This window comes from Zalophus californianus, chromosome 6, assembly GCF_009762305.2.
Source record: "Zalophus californianus isolate mZalCal1 chromosome 6, mZalCal1.pri.v2, whole genome shotgun sequence".
Taxonomy (NCBI): Eukaryota; Metazoa; Chordata; class Mammalia; order Carnivora; family Otariidae; genus Zalophus; species Zalophus californianus.
This window is the reverse complement of record NC_045600.1, coordinates 31,580,444-31,596,572: the sequence shown is the minus strand read 5'-3', so window position 1 is coordinate 31,596,572 and position 16,129 is coordinate 31,580,444. Positions and strand designations below refer to the sequence as shown.

Here is a 16,129-nt window from a genome sequence, read left to right as displayed (position 1 = left end):
TTGGGCTTCTAGAGAGTTCCATTATATCCTCTTGTGACAATTGATGTGTATTTCCCCATGATCAGTTACCGGGCTCCTCAGAAGCTGTGATCGGGTTTTGTTCACTTTCGTGTCCCTCGAACCTGGAATTGCCCGGTGTGGTAGGCACTCGAGAAGGAAAGGAGAGAAAGGAATGGGCATACCACCCCACGGGTAAGCAGGCTTTGCCGTCCGAGCAGGCTTGGACAGAATGGGGAGTAGCAACAGCCCTCCACCCTAGGTATTTATTTACTCATTCAGTCATTGCACAAATATCCAGGAGTGCTGCCGCGATGCCCAGATGCTGTGCTAGAAACCGGTGACAAAAGAAGGCTGCCAGGCCCTGCTCAGAGGAACTCCCATTCAAGGGTGAGAGATGGGCATGTGGCAAGCCCTGCCCTGGCCTTTTGGGCCATCTGTCCGGCTCTGAGGACCTTTGCCACTCATCTCCACAGAGGCTGTGGAGAGGGGGAAGGGATGAAGGAGAGCACCCGAGAGATGGGGAGGTCAGGGAGGCCCCGCGAAGGGCTCTGCCTCCGGGACCAATTCTGCTGACCAGCTGGCTTCATTTATGCATTTGTCCTTTGTAGAAATTCCTTACTGTTAAGAAAAAGCATTTGACACATTTCTAATTAGCCCTCAGCCTCTGCAATCTTATTATTCCCAAATGCAACAGCTGACTCATCTCATGATCAGTAATAATATTCGTAATTCCTGCAGTTATCCTCCAGAACCAGGGTCACTCCTCCCAGATTCTGGTGGGACCACAGAGGACCTTTCCGCCCCCCACCCTCCACCCTACCGTCCTGGGGCAGCAGCATTTTGGCCCCTGGTCCTGGGGTTGCAGGGAGGGGGACAGTGCTCCTGAGGAAGCACTGTTGGGGAACCTGAGTTGCTCCCTACCCACTGGCCCACACTGACCCCAGACGAATCACTCCCTTTCTCTGGGCTCCAGTCCTGCACCGATGTTGCACACAGCTACCCACTCCTCTTCCTTCCCTTCCTGACAGCAACAAGTCCTTACTGAGCATGTACTATGTGCGGCTACATGCCAAGCGCTGTTCTAAGTGCTGGGGAGACCATGGGGAGCTCCTGGCCTCATTGGGCTTACACCCCAGGGGCAGAAACCAATCTGAAAAGCCAAATAGAAGATCTAGGACTGCTAAGGCTCCTGGAGTTCCTTTCAAAGAGCCAGGTTCTCTCCTTGATGGTTTATAAGAAACTTGGCTTAGAAATAACGTTCCCTTAGGTACCATGGTGCCTTCAGTGATGGCAGTGGGGACGGTATGTGCCACTGATGGCTGGGGGACCTCTGCAGGCACCATTCTCTTCATCTGTGCAAGGGAGAGGGTACCCCCCTTCCTCACAGGGTCATGGTGAGTATTCTGAGATCTCGCTTTGGCGCAGTGCCTGTTGCCTGGTAACATACGTTCTGTTCACCATGTCTGCCTCCTTTTCTGCTTAGAGCCGACACGGCGGTCTAACCAGTCCCCCTCACCCACCGTCCGGGTCCCTGCTGCAGCTGCAGACTGGGCAAGAGGCGTCTAAGCTGAGGCAGTCTCAAGGGTGATGGGTATGCTGGCAAGAATGGGCACCCAGCAGCAGCCGGGGCCCGGCACACTGCCTCTGCCACCCTCCAGGCTGCTCAGCACAGGCTCTAAAGAGACACGCAGCCATCCCCTGCTGGGGCAACACAGTCATCCTTGTTGGGCCGGTCTGAGGTCTGTCCTCCTTCGCAGCCCTGGTGAGCAATCCCCCGCATGTGCCCTGGGCAGGCCTTTCGAGAGCCCCTCATCCAGAAGCCAGTGGCAATACCTGTACGAGGGGTGACGTGGGGTGGGGGCCTGGGCGGCTTACCAGCACCGGGGTTTACATGCTTTATTTCCTACCTTTCCCAACAGTGCTGCAAGTTAAGGGCTGTCAATACCCCCGTACAGTTGAGGCAACTGAGGGTAAGAATTTGCCCAAGCCACTCTCCTAATACGGGACAGAACCAGCATTTGAATACAGGTGGTCCCACTCCTGAGCCAGGGTCTCACCCGAAATATACAGCCTTCCTCCCCTCTGCTATCCACCCCCACATCACATGCACAGGGGCAGAGAGTTCCCTGGGGCCTCTGGGAGCACCCAGGGCACATGGCTTTGCCCAGCTGACCTGAGTGCTGACTTCGACAGCTTTAAAAGAGAAGGCCCATGTGGAGAGCAATGCCACATTTTGGAAGAAAATGCCCAAGGAACCAGCAGTCCAAAAGGGCACAGTTGGAGGGACCTTGAAGGTCATCTCCCCGGATCCCTCCTCTTCCAGAGGAGAAAATGGAGGCCCCAGTGGGGAGCTTGAGGTCCCTGCACACAGAACTTCTGACCACCCTGCAGACCGCCCAGTGTGCTCAGAAGCCCTGTCCTGGCGCCCAGACACTGGCGTGGGGAACGGACTCAAATCCAGCCTCGCCTCTTCCCTGCTGTATGGCTCTCGTCACCCACCCACCCGCTTTCACCAGGTCCAGGTCTACGGGCTGTGGCGCTTCAGAGATCACAGATGTGAGGAGCCGGCTCAGCTGCTGGCACCTGCTGGGTACCCAGTGAACTACAGCTATTATTACCGCTCTTGTTCAGTGAATGCTGGGCAACACCAAGTCTCTTGGTGTCGCTTTGATTTTCTGGTTCCGCTGGACTCCATTCCTAGGACCAGAGAGGATACAATGCTCACTGTCATCTCTGAACACTGAAATCCATCTCAGGGAGGGCTGAGCCTCAGCCCTGCACCTATTTAGGATTCAAATCTGGAAGAAAACCCATGGGCTGTAGCTGAGGTGGCAGTCCCAAGTTCCTGGCTCTTCCAACGTGTCTGTTACTTGAGGCCCATCACTTAACCTCTGCCTACGTCAAATTTCTGTCAGCCAAATGAGCATGGTAATGACCTGCCCCCTTACCCCCACCCCACCACCCCCGCTCTCGGGGGAGTGGGGGGAATTTTACTGCGTCCATCTAAGGGAGGGCTGGCTGTGAAGTCAAACATCATGTCCCAATGGGGTTTTTCTCGTGGTGGTGGCATGGGGGTGCATGGGTGGGGGCAGACAGCCTTCTGTTCCAGACAGAGCTACCAGGGAGTGACAATTGGTACAGAGGCATAGCATCCTCACCACTGACCCCTGGGGAGTAAGAGGTGAGACATGCAAAAATCCTGCCAAATTCCAGCTCCTCCTTCCCTCCCTCTCCTCGTACAGCCCTTCTTCTCGAGCCATCAGAGACCCCGTCAGCCTGATTTTGATTTCCAGCTTCATTCCCCATGCCTAGGGTGAGTTTGGAGCTTCTCACTAGGGGGTTGATGTAATGTCTTCGGATCCCATGTCCTCTTACCTGGTTTTCTCAAGACCAAAGGCAACTAGACATGCATAGGCCAGGCTGGGCTGACAGAAGCAGCCTGTGGCAACAGAGCCATTCCCCAAGTCTTTCCACTTCGCTGACCTGAGAGCCTGTGTGGAAGTGGGGCACAGGAGGGCAGTTCCCTTGCATTTTTTTTTTTTAAGATTCCATTTATTTATTTGACAGAGAGAGAGAGACAGCGAGAGAGGGAACACAAGCAGGTGGAGTGGGAGAGGGAGAAGCAGGCTTCCCGCTGAGCAGGGAGACCGACGCGGGGCTCGATCCCAGGACCCTGGGATCATGACCTGAGCCGAAGGCAGACGCTTAACAACTGAGCCACCCAGACGCCCCCCATCACATTTTCTTGTTTGGAAATGCCCTTGGGTCCTGACTCTTAAGCAGCAAGGTTTTCCTGGCTTCCCCCAGAGGACATGACCACTATCAGTGCCATGATTCCTGTGGAAACCAGGCTATGGCTTGACAGTGATTTTCTCTATCTCTGGAAATGAATCCTGGCCTCTATGGCAGTCTAATTAAACTCCCCAGGCAAGAGACCCCGGGAGAGCAAGGCTGGCCCACGGCTCCTGGGCCAGTGGCACCTCCACACCCATCTCCTGTTGTTCCTGACTGCCACCTGGCTTAGGCCGTGGATTCCCTGCTACCCTCTGTGAGACCCTCTTTGTACGCTCTCTTTCCAGGGTCCTATTCTCAGTGGGGCCATTTCTGGACTTGTCAACATGTCCTCACGGTTCGTGTTCTGAGTGAGGAAGAGGGTAGGTACTGCAGTGGCAACGATGATCTTTCTGCAGCAAAAACTCGTTAGGCTTTTCTTTCTTCATTTTACCTCATTCCAACAGAAACGGAATGAGCAACTATTACACGCATGGTTCAGTCCTGCATGTTGGAGAAACGGTGCTGATGGGGGTTGCTGATGGGGGTGGCTGATGGGGGTGGCTTAGGGAAGGCTTGAGCTGTGACCTCACCTTTGCCTGATTCCTGAGGCAGCTTCAGTTAGAGTCAGGGACATTATGTGGGGCGGGACTCTCTGTAAGAGCCAGGGTCCAGCAGCATCAGCAAGAAGCAAACTCCCTGCCAACTCTGCCCCTGGCATTCCAGGGCCCAGCCTGCCCAAAGTCAACTCCCAAGTCCTTTCCAGCATCCTGGGCCCCAGCAATACCAGGCAGCTCTCTTTTCTGGAACACATCAAGCACTGCCATCCTCTGGACCTTTGCTCTGGCTATTCATGCATCTAATACCTTGCCCTGCCCTGTCTCTTAAGAATTTATTCAAAGCTTTATCCACCTTCTGTGAGAAGCCTGCTCTAAGACTACCTTGCAATACATTATTTCTTCCTCTGTGATCCCGGCTTAGTTTATGTAACATCTACTCGCTGTGAGTCTGCTCTGGGCCCGACACTGCTGCTCTCCTAGAACTCATTTAGCCCACCTTGCCTTCTACTCTGAACATGAGCAGTTCACACGGAATTCTCAATGCCTCCGGGGCTGGGGCAAAATCTCCGTGATTTCTGTGTCCGCGTCTCACACCACCGTGTTTTGCACTTTGTGGAAAGGGCAAACGTAGAGATGGCTTCTAGACTGGGCTCTGCCCACTAATTAGTCGTGTGGCTTCGGGCCAATCTTCCAGCCTCTCTGGTCTCCTTTCTCCCTGACAAATAGCAGTGATTATACCTCACGGTTGTTCAGGGGAAATGAAAGGCCTGGAGGGAAGACTCATGAAAGCTGGGAGCCCCAGGCCAATGGAAGATGTGGGTAATGTGTACCCCTATTCTTTCTTTGGCGGTGAAGCAGAGTCGCACCCTCTCCGCTCTCTTCGAACGTCAAGTGCACCAGCTTCCAATCCCTCCTCCAGGCGGGCCCTCGGGCGGCTCGGAATCCTAGGCTGCGGAGGATTCCCGTGCAAACTCCAGACTCTCCTCCCGCCCAGCCGTCCCTTCCCCAGGCCTCGCAGAACACACCTTAAACCCCGCGCCAGAGCGCAGTTCCGAGCGCAGCCCAGAACTGCAGCTTCGCGGCGCGGGCCCGGGCCGGGGTCGCGCATCTCCAGCGGGTGACTCAGGGCCGCTTGGGCCGGGGCGCGGGCGGGGGGGGGGGGGGAGGGCGGGGGGTGTGGAAGTAGGCGGGACCGACCAGGGCCGCGCGGGGGCAGCCACCGGGCGTTCGGTCGCTGAGCGGTGGGAGCGGAGGCTGGCTCTGGCCCGTCGCCATTCCACCGCGGGCGTCAGGCTCGCGGGGCCTTGCTGCCGCGCCGCTTCGCACCCGCCGTGCTCCTCTCCCCGTGCGCAGCGGCCCGGGCGGCCGGCGGGGGCTGGAGCGCTGGGCGGGCTCTGCGCGCGAATGAATGGGCGCCCGGGGGACGCGCGCGCTCGGGGCTGAAGGGCATTAGGACCGTGAGGATCGCTCCGCGCTCCTGTCTCTCCCTATCACCCCCCACCCCCCACCTCTCTCCCTTTTCTGCTCTGCAGGACTGAGCAGCCAGGCGCGAGCGAAAACAAACATCTGGGGCTGCGAGCGCCCCTACCCCGGCCCCAAGAGCAAGCCGGCCCGGGCCCCCACTCGGGGCGCCCGCCCGCCCACCATGAGGAAGATCCGCGCCAATGCCATCGCCATCCTGACCGTTGCCTGGATCCTGGGCACTTTCTACTACTTATGGCAGGACAACCGAGCCCACGCAGCATCCTCCGGCGGCCGGGGCGCGCAGAGGGCCGGCGGGAGGCCAGAGCAGCTCCGCGAGGACCGCACCATCCCGCTCATTGTGAGTACGCCCTGCGCGCCGGGCGGCCGGCCGGGGAGCCGCGGCGCGCGTCCTTAGCCCCGCGCGGCTGCAGAGGGCGCGGGGCCGGGGGCTGCGTGCCCGCCGCGCCCTGCCGGCTTTGTATATGTTGGAGCATTCCTGTCCGTTGTTATGGCAACCTCTGTCGGGCCAGCCGGGCCAGGGCGCAAGGATGGAGGGAGGGTGACAGCGGGTGGGGGCTGGGAGAAAGTGCTGCAAGTTTGGTGGGCCCTGCGTGCGCGCGCGACTGGGAACGTGGCTCTCTCAGCACTGCGCCGCCGGAGCCGGGGGCCAGGGACTGTCCGCACCTCGCCCGCCCCAGGAAGGAGGCTGCACCGTGCGCGCGGCGAGCCGGCAGCGGGAACCTCGCGCGGCTGAGCGCTTAGTTGGCGGTGCGCACCCCCTCTCTAGTCTCTGGGGGGCAAAGGACGTGGGGTGGGGGCGCTGGGTAAGGCAGGGTCGCTAGCGGCTGCGCCCGGCTTTGCGCCCCCTTTTCGGCCCGGATCAACTTGAACTTGCTTCTCTGGCACGGAGGACTCCCCCACTAACACCCGCGGCATTCTCTGGGTCCGGGAAAGGTCTCTTCCCGTATGCGCCCTTCACCCCAACACGAGGATCCCTCACGACGGGCGAGCTGGCAGTGTGTGCGCTAGGGCTGGGAGAGTCCCTCTCTCGAGGTCAGCTCTGCGATGTGCCAGCGGGGAAACAAAGGTGGCAGAGCACGGCGGGGGCCTCCGCGGCGCTGCCGGGGCGCTAGGCGCTCCGGGGACTGGGGCTGGGGCGTGCGGACCCCCCCGCCGCCCTGCAGGGGGCGTTGCTGTCGCCGCCTCCGCCCGGGGCCCCGGGTGACAGCCCTGTGTGGCAGGGGCACCTGTTGAGGCGGGCGGCTCTGGGACCGGCAGAGAGGCGCGGTCGGGCGGGCCGCGTTCTTCCGACCGGGGCCGGTCGCGGGCGAGAGCCTTGGGCGACCCTCGGGACAAGCTGCTGGGCTGGGGCGGCTTGACCAGAAGAGGACCAGGAGGAGGGAGAGCAAAGTGTGGGGGCTGAGGGTGGGAGAGTAGAGCAGGGTGGCCATTCTGATGGGAAAGATCTGGGCCTGCGGAGGCAGGAGTGTGGAGCTCCTCCGGGAGGGAGGTGCGGGTTCAGGAGGGCGAAGGCTTGTGTGAAGTAGAATCTGGGATATTTCTGCAGAGGCAGCTGAGCCCCAGGAATATGGTGGAGGCCGCTGTCGGTGTGGAAGTGTTCTCATATTCCCAACCTGCCCCAGATGCCGTGTCTTGTCAATACCCCCCGCCTCCCCGACCGGCAAGAAGGAAAAAAACCCCTGCAGAGGAACCATATTTCCTAGCTTTGCCTGAGGAGACCTTGGGGTTTATGGGTTTTCCCCAGCCTCCCTCCCCCAATTCCCAGATTCCTGTCCGGTTGAACTCTGCCGGTGAGCCTGATTCGGTGGAGTGTTCCTTTCTGAGCTGAGGGTCCCTGCCACTAGGAACTGTTTCCAAAGCACTTGAGGATGTTTGGACGGAAATTCGGCTGATGAGGATAAAGCCTCCAGTGTAAAGACCCCAGGGTACTGGGATCTGGGCAGACTGACGGATTGGAGTGGGAACTGGCCAAACCAGTAGTGGCCCCAGACAGGCAGGGAGCTTGCTCAGGCATGGACCCATCCGAGAGCAGCCTGTTCTTACATCCTTCGAGGGCCAGCCCTGGTCTCAGGGTAGGTGGGCTTGCAGCGCAGGGGAGAGGCAGGCTGTCCAGATGTTCTGTCCTTCACTCTGTTGACCTGCGGGGTGGAGGGTCTGAGCTGGAAGGGGAGGAGGAGGGGAGGATGGAGGGGAGGGAGGAATGGAAAGGAAGAGAGCTCAGGGAAACTGCAGACTGGAGCAGAGCCCAGGTTGGGTCTTCTCACAGTTGTCTGTCCTTCCCAATCCTGACCTTGCTCTTGAACCTATCCTTACTCCTCCTTGCCCTCTGAGATCTGCTGGGAAGGCAGCTCAGACTGAGAGCCCTGGAATGGTGGGGTGGGCTCTGCTGGACGCACGTGGCACTTGTTTTGAGGGGTGGAAATTGGAGGTCATGGGGGGGTACCGGTGAACATCCTCTGGCCCGCTCCTCGTTCCCATGGGGTTTGACTTGATTGGAGCAGGGCTGTGAACTAGAAGCTAAGTTTAAAGTGTGCAGGATTATCAGGAAGATCCCGGGAGCCAGGGAGTGCAGGTGCAGAAAGAGAGGGAGAGTGGGAGTTCCGGGGAGTGAGCTGTAGACTGTTCTCTGGCCACCTAGGGGCATGGCCAGCTCCCTCTCTGTTCTTCAGTTTTAGCCCTGGGTGTCTGTTCCATAGGCATTGGTCCCCAGTCACACACCTCCCTGGACACAGCCTTGCATTGTCTTCCTACCTTTCAAGGTATTTCACTTCAGGAGGATTCTTAGTCATACACGCTGTCACGCAGGAACTATGCTGGAAGCTTCTTACATCTCCATATTGATGCACACAGCAAGACTTAATAAGTACTTGTTAGGCAAATGAAGTAGACTTCTGCCCGTCTCTGGGAGCAGACGAGCTTCATACCCCCCTCCCCCCAGTACTTTGTTCCTGCCTCCAACCTGACCATAACCAAAGAGATAGGGGAATGCATGTTCATCTTCTCGGAGAGTTGGACCCTATGACCAGCCAAAAAGGGGCAGGTGCAGCTGAGGATTGCTTTCTCCCGGAACGCTGTGGTGAACCTCTCACTGGTCTTGCCATTCCAAAACATGTCTCTGTCTAGTTGGGCCAGGACGCTGCATGTGGGTTTTCAAATTCTTAGGGAATGATGTGGCCAGCCCTGCTGACAGAGGCTGAGAAAATTCAGACAGGCGTCATCATCACTCCCCTGGGGAATCAGAGAGCAGAGCTGGGAAAGGGAGGGTCTGCCTAACAGCCTGGGCCAGGGGGGCAGCTCTGCCTTCACAATGTCTGGGCTATTCGAAGCCAGCCAAGTTGCTTCTAGACCTTGGAGGCGCTGTTTGGCATTGTGGGGTGTCGGCATAGCAACCGTATGGCCCGGATTTCTCAGGGAGGTCCTGATTTTTAATGTTCTGTCCTGCTGTCAGCCCATGTGTCACAAATTTTGATGTGAAAAATTGGTTACGGAATGTGTAAAACTACAGGGAGATACTGACTCCATCCCTAAATGGCTGCTTATGATGTGGCAGGGTTTGTGATTTTTCCATGCTGTATTTTCGGGGCAAGCAGTGGATTTGGGGAAACCCACTTGAATCCACATTGATGCATGCTGGCACTGGTCAGCAGCTAACAGGCGGCCACGCAGACACGGCCGGCCTTCAGTCTTCAGACCTCGCAGTGCGGAAGAACATTTGTGATTGGCTTGGCACCCAGGTTTTCCATATGCTAGTTCTCTAAGAGGCATGGGTGGGATGCTAAGGTGCTACACGGAATTTCACTTTGCAGACATATTTTTAAAAGACTGTCCATTATGAATATTTTCAGGATAGGGATATTCATTTGCAACATTTCCTGTTTGGAACCGTGAAAATCTTAGGCATGAGTTTTCTTAAACTGGAGTTTTCTTTTTTCTTTTCTTTTCTTTTTTTTTTTTAAGATTTTATTTATTTATTTGAGAGAGAGAAGGAGAGAGAGAGAGCAGGCAGGCTCAAGCAGGGGGAAAGGGAGACGCAGACTCCCCGCCAGGCAGGGAACCCGACATGGGGCTTGATCCCAGGACCCCGGGATCATGACCTGAGCCGAAGGCAGACGTTTAACTTACTGAGCCACCCAGGCGCTCCGAACTGGAGTTTTCTTATCCTCCAATTGGAATGCTGCTGATGACCATGGACAAAATATTTATATCTCTGGACCTTGGTTATTCTATGTCAAATTGGGGTTAAATGATTTGTAAGGTTTGTTGATCCTTTGACAAGCTGATGAGAACTTCATTTCTAGAAGCAAATAAATGGCTTTAAGGGAATTTTCCTGAAGGGTGTTGTGAGGTTTATTGCTTGTGGAGGGACAGGCCTCTGTCAGGAGAAGGTCCTGCAGTGACCCCCGAGGCCTCTAAGGGATCCCTGCTCACCTAGCAGGAGGGGACACAGGTGACTGGCGGCTTTTCTGGTGCCGTTCCCTGAGAGCAGAGGCTTCGATCAGATCGGGATGGGTTTATGTTTTATTTATAATGTGTGCATTTAGGAACTGTGGGAATAGGGTTTGCCTAAATGACAGAAAATGATTTTATATTTAATTTGTCTTGGCGCCACACACAAGAAAGAGCATGGGGAGGATTCGCGAACACCCGCAGTTCCCCTTGCCAAGATGCTCGGATTGGGAAGCGCCTGGTCTCCCGTCACAGGGGTCCCAGCCTGGGTCATGTTGCAACTTGACCGTAGGACTTGGGGACAGCACAGAGGCACCGAGACTGGTAAGGCCCTGAGAGCCCAAGAGTCACCTCCCTGAGCGCCTGAGGCCCGAGGTCCCAGGATTCTAGGGTGCTGCTCCCTCTTCCAATGGGCCCCCTATTTCTGTGTAGTAGCAGCAGCTCCCCCACTGGCTGCTTTCTTCTCTGGTAGTCGAGTTTATCAGCTCTGCGAGCAGAGGAAGCCCTCAGGCCTGGAAATGCCATTTCAGGAGGTGTGGAGGGGCGCAGGCGAGGCCGGTCAGAGGGGAGCCTGTATCTGAGCAGTTCATTACAGTGAGCAGATTGAAGATTTAGCCCCTGTCTGCTTCTGGAGGAGACCCAAAACACCTGCCCTGTGACCTGGGGGCAAAGACACAAGGAGGCTAACTAGACCAGAAACCCAGGGTTTCTGAGAGGAGCACCTCGGACTGGAGTCAGTGATGATCACGCCCGCGCAGCTGTTCTGTCCACTGAATCAGACAGTTTGCTGGGTGCACTTGCCAACGGTGTGCAATGGCTCTGGAAACGGTCTGCAGGGCCTTAGTGTGTCTCCTGTACACGGACATTTGTGCTCTTTAATCTGTACTTGTCTGGCCTCTGTAATGGCCATTACCCCGTATGATATTTATGGAGGCTACATTCATTGGCAACTTCGATGGTAGATGTCTCACAAACTTTAACCTCTCTGAGTCCCCTCAACAACCTAGCAAGGTAGGTGTTATCATCAGGTCCAGTTAACATATGAGTAAACTGAGGCTTACTTATCCATGATCAGGCAAGTAGGAAGTGCCTTTAAAACGAGGTGTTTCTGCCTCTGAGGCCCATGCTATGTCTTCTTTCCCTTGAAGCATCTTTAGGGCAAGACCCAAGTCTGATGCACCAGTTTGTCTTTCCTGGAGCACCTAGATCAGCACCTTGCTTTGTGTTTACTCCATAAACATTTGGTGGGGGAAGAAATGCAAAAACCATTTAGAACAAAATGTTGGCAGTAGGAAAGTAGGATCATGGATAATCCCCCCTTCCATCTTTTGGCTTTTTCAACATTTTTTTTTTTTTAAGTAGGCTCCACGCCCAGGGTGGGGCTTGAACTCATGACCATGAAATCAAGACTGAGCCAAGATCAAGAGTCTTAACTGACTGAGCCACCCAGGTGCCCCTCAACATTTTTTTTTAAAGATTTATTTATTTATTTGAGAGAGAAAGAGAGAGCACTATAGGGGGCAAAGGGAGAGGGAGAGAGAAACTCAAGCAGACTCCACGCTGAACGCAGACCCCGATGTGAAGCTTGATGCTATGACCCTGAGATCAGACCTGAGCCAAAACCAAGAGTCGGGTGCTTTAACTGACTGCACCACCCAGATGCTCCTCAACATTTTTTATAATAAACGTCTATTAACATTATAATAATAAAGCCCATTGGGATAATTATTTTAAAAAGTATTCAGTGACTGAATAAAATCACTCTTGACTCCTCAATGAAAGTAAACTTCTTAACCACGTCTCACACTTCTGAATCTCCCATCAGTGCTTAGCACTGAGACAACAGAAAAGGCAAGAGGCTTATGTGACTTATTCCATAGGGCGTGAAGGAATAGAACCGGGGCCAGATGGTAGAAGTTGCAGGGAGAGAGAAGGAAAACTTGGTCACTGAACCGTCCGTCATTGGAATAGACCAATGGCTGACGAGGGTTTCCCTTCACACCCCCTATCAGTAGGTCAGCGCTTCCTTCCAGCAGCAGTTGCAAGGGGATGAGGAAAGGCTTTTTGTCCCACATGTCTCCTAAGACGTCCAGCAGCCCTGTAATGGGGTTTGAAATAGGGTCTAATCCTTGCACGACAAGAGACCTGGTGCCCTGGGGAGCAGGGCTGGCTGAGCACACGGAGGCCAGGCCCAGGAGCAGGATGACTGAAAGACCCATAACGGCCACTGTGCTGTCCCCTCCCTGTTCCTTTGGAACCAGGAGCAGGGAGGCAGTGGGGGCCAAGGCTGGTCCGAGCAAGGCCGCAAAATAGCAAACGTCTTGAGTGTCTTTCCTGCTCCTCAGAACGAGGCCCACAAAGCTTTCCTGCCCGACTGAAGCCCAGGCCTGCCTGTCTCCGCCACACCCTGAATTTCAGCTACACCCTAGAAGAGTATCTGGCTGGAGACAGCGTGACCACCTGGAGGACTTTTGTGAACATATCAGAATAGGTAGGAGTGGCAGGCTGGAGTATTTTAATCTGAGGTGGCAAATGGAAGAACCCTTTTTGATTATACTCCCTAGACAAGATAAGGCCACATTTGGGAAGACATGGAGGCAAGTCGGCCCCAGGTAGAGCCTTTCTAGTCTTATGGTCCCATTAGGAAGAGCTTCAAGTGTAGCTTAAGGGCCCCAGTGCCTCTTTCCTGCCATTCCAAGAAGTGAGGTATAGCTTGGTGTACATCAGGAACAACATTGTCTCAGGGCTCAGAGGTGGGTCACATCTCTTGACACACTCAGAGTGTCAGACCTGCCATTATGGGCCCTCGCAGGGCTGGGACCAGGCAGAACAGTGTGGCCTGGGATGGAAACAGATGGTGGCCTCTGGGGACGAAGGTGTGAGGGGATGGAGAGATGATGTGGAATGGAAACCAAGTGACCCACTTCTAGGCTCAGCCTTGCCCCCAAGGGGCGACGTTTTCTTAGGTGAGTCGCCTCCTCTCTCTGAGCCTTAGTCTCCTCATCTGTCGGATGAGGGTTGAACTATAGGATCTCCGAGGTGCCTCCCAACTCAAACCATCTTTGATTTTGTTGACATGCTTCTGCAGAAGTGAGGTGTCCCCAAGCCAAGGCTCAAGGTCTGATAGTGCCTAGATGAAGGAGAATAAGGCCAGAAGGTGAGATGTACAAAGAGCCAGACCATTCGTGTGCAGAAGAGCATGAAACCTTCAAATTTTCATAAGGAATAAACTGGACCTACTCCCTCCCCCTTCTCTTCCCTTGAAACACTGTCTGATGGAGCTCTGCAGCTCCCCTCTGCTAAACTAGAAGCCTACGTTGTTTGTGAGTGTGTCTGGGGAATGCTCACACACACACATGTAGGAGTGTCTACGGGTGGACTGCAGACATTGCAACAAGCTGAGAACTACAAAGACCCCTGAGCAGAGAATTAGTAGTCCTGCACCCTTGGACTTGACTCAGAAGACAGGTGTGGAATTGCCCTTAGGCCACAGCCTGGAAATGAACATTGTAAAAATCAGTTTAAGGAGATCAGGAGGCTGGCCGTCTCCTGGCAACCTTTAGCTTTTCCTGGGCTACGAATCCAGCCGATTAGGAGAAGTGAGATGAGAGAATTGCTAGGAGCCACTGCTCTCCTGAGAAGCGTCAGTTGACAGCAGAGGACCAACCAGGAAAGGCCATAGGAGGTTGGAGCAAGCCCCTCTTCCCTAACAAACCCACGCTGGTCAGAAGTGAATGGCATCATTGATTCCTTCTCTTGACAATTATTTACTGAGCACTTACTATGTGTCATGACTGTTCCAGGCTCTGGAGATAACAGAATGGGTAAAAAGCCCTGCTCTTGAGGAGCTCGCATCCTAGTGGGAGAGACAGACCATAAACAGATAAATATACAATGCATAAGGTCGGTTGGCTGGCAAATACCATGGAAATAAAATAAAGTCACAAAAGAGGACAGAGAGATGAGAGAAAGATGGCCAGGAGAGGCCTCCCAGACAAGATGATTTGAGCTGTGTAATGAATGGAAAGAGAGAACCATACAGGCATCTAGTGGGAGAGTGTTCCAGATGGCCCAGGCCCAGGGCACAATCTCTGCAGGGTGTGTGCCTGGTGCGCTTGCCCGGGGCAGGCTCAGCAAGGGCAAAAGTGGCCCGAGGTGGAAGTCTGGATCGTTAGGCCCGTAGGCTGTGGTAAAGAGGCTCAGAACCATGTCCCTGAGTCATCAGGAAGTGATAAATTACACAAAGTGTACAGGCTGGGTACGTCAGTGGACTGTCATTCCGTTGAGAAAATTTTCCAGAAATATGATCAAATATAATGGGAAGTGTTGATTCTTAAAGAGGTAAACCTAAGTTCTTTGAAAAATATTCTATGGCTAGAACACTTCATTTCCTTTTAACATGAGATCAATGAGGTACTTGTGTGTGTTGCCTCTCTCTCTCTCTCTCTGTCTCCGCTGGTGAGGGAGAATGGAGGGTGCTGGTGCCTGAAGAGATTTAAAAAACAAAAGATAATGGGGCCCTTGTTGAAATACTGGAGTGACGCAGGGTGGGGGAGGGCTCTGTCTCAGGAGGGAGACTGCATTCTCCTCAGGTGCATTTGGGACTCTGGAAAGGATGTTTTCTGGCAATGCAGGAACTTGGAAGTCTTGTCCTTCTGTACAAGCAGGTTCCCCCTCTGTACGGGCAGAACCCTGAAGGCGGAGGCATCCGGGGCCTTCCCTCAGACATGGAGGTGGGCACCTGAGGCCTGGCAGGATCAAAGAACCCACACAGTTTTTTATCAGGCAGGCAGTGGAAGAAAGGGGCTGCTTTCAGGAGCCAGATGGCTCTGCCCGGACCCTGTCTGAGACTGTGTCCACTGGTGTTCAGGTGCTTCCCCAGGGCCAGGCTTCATGTGTCCCCTGGAAGCAGCCAGCGCTCTCTCTTTGTGCTTCAGGTCACACACACACTCAATTCCAGACCGCTGTCAGTCATGCCCTTTTCGAGGCTGCTTTTTAGAGTTCAGATTTTCATCCCTTTATCTTCTCCCAGCCGTGCTGGCTTTTAGCTTCTTTCAACCAACTGTTGGGGAGTACTTCTGACATTCCAAGGCCTTTCATTTCAAGGGGTTCTGGCCTGGGGAGGCCACAGCCAGAGGGGACCCATGTTGCCAAGTTGCCAAGTCTGCAGTCAGTTTTGGCGGGGGGAATAGCTTCTGGTGCCTCACAAGTCTGTGACCAGATTCTTTGCTTAGAAGCCATCTTTCCCCCTCCATGTGAAATTCCTCCCTGGGGGGCTGGGACGGGAAGAGACTGAGGGGAGTAGGCGAGGTTGGGGGCATTATCCCAGGGTTTGGGGTGGAGCCCTGCCTGAGGCTCAGGAAGAAAGAACATGGGATCTATTAGTGATGTCTGAGGTGGTGTTGATGCCTTGAAGGAGTCAAGTGTTAGGATTGAGCCAAAGCCCCCAAATAGTTCACCAATCCCAGGCCAGAGGGAGAAAGGGAACCAAGGGACAGAGCTCACACACGGCAGGGACCACGGAAGGTGATGGAGGGAGGTCTTTTTGGAGCCATAAGCCAGAAGGGATTTGCCAGGTAGAAAGCAGAGGCTGCCCCGGGTAATGCTTTATTACAGCCTTGTGGGGGCATGAAAACGGCAAGGGTCTTCTCCCAAACCATGGGGAAAAAATGGCTTGCCCCTGGTGCACCCCAAGATAGCCAACCCCTGTTTTTTTGCATAGCACAAAACGCAGCATCACCTGCTCAGCCCTTCCGGGCAAGCAGGGTCTCTGAACCACGCCTGGGCGGGGGGCCGGGGGGGGGGGGGGGTGGGAGCCAGGGGGGGGTGGGCTAGCAGGAGAACTGCAGAGCTCGGAGCCTGGGAAA

General features: G+C 54.9%; 1 protein-coding gene across 2 annotated transcripts in view; it reads left to right on the top strand.

Annotated features, from left to right (window-relative positions):
- The first annotated feature begins 5,124 nt into the window (after positions 1–5,124).
- Positions 5,125–16,129, top strand: part of GALNT16 (polypeptide N-acetylgalactosaminyltransferase 16) — a 91,700-nt gene continuing 80,695 nt past the window's right edge. The window contains exons 1-2 of one of the 2 annotated variants that reach the window (XM_027570846.2): positions 5,125–5,150; positions 5,864–6,153. In XM_027570846.2, the coding sequence (XP_027426647.1) occupies positions 5,138–5,150; positions 5,864–6,153 (303 nt within the window). In that variant the 5' untranslated portion in view covers positions 5,125–5,137. Of the gene's footprint in view, positions 5,151–5,362; positions 5,449–5,863; positions 6,154–16,129 lie in introns of those variants that run through there. The other variant, XM_027570847.2, reaches the window with a different exon arrangement.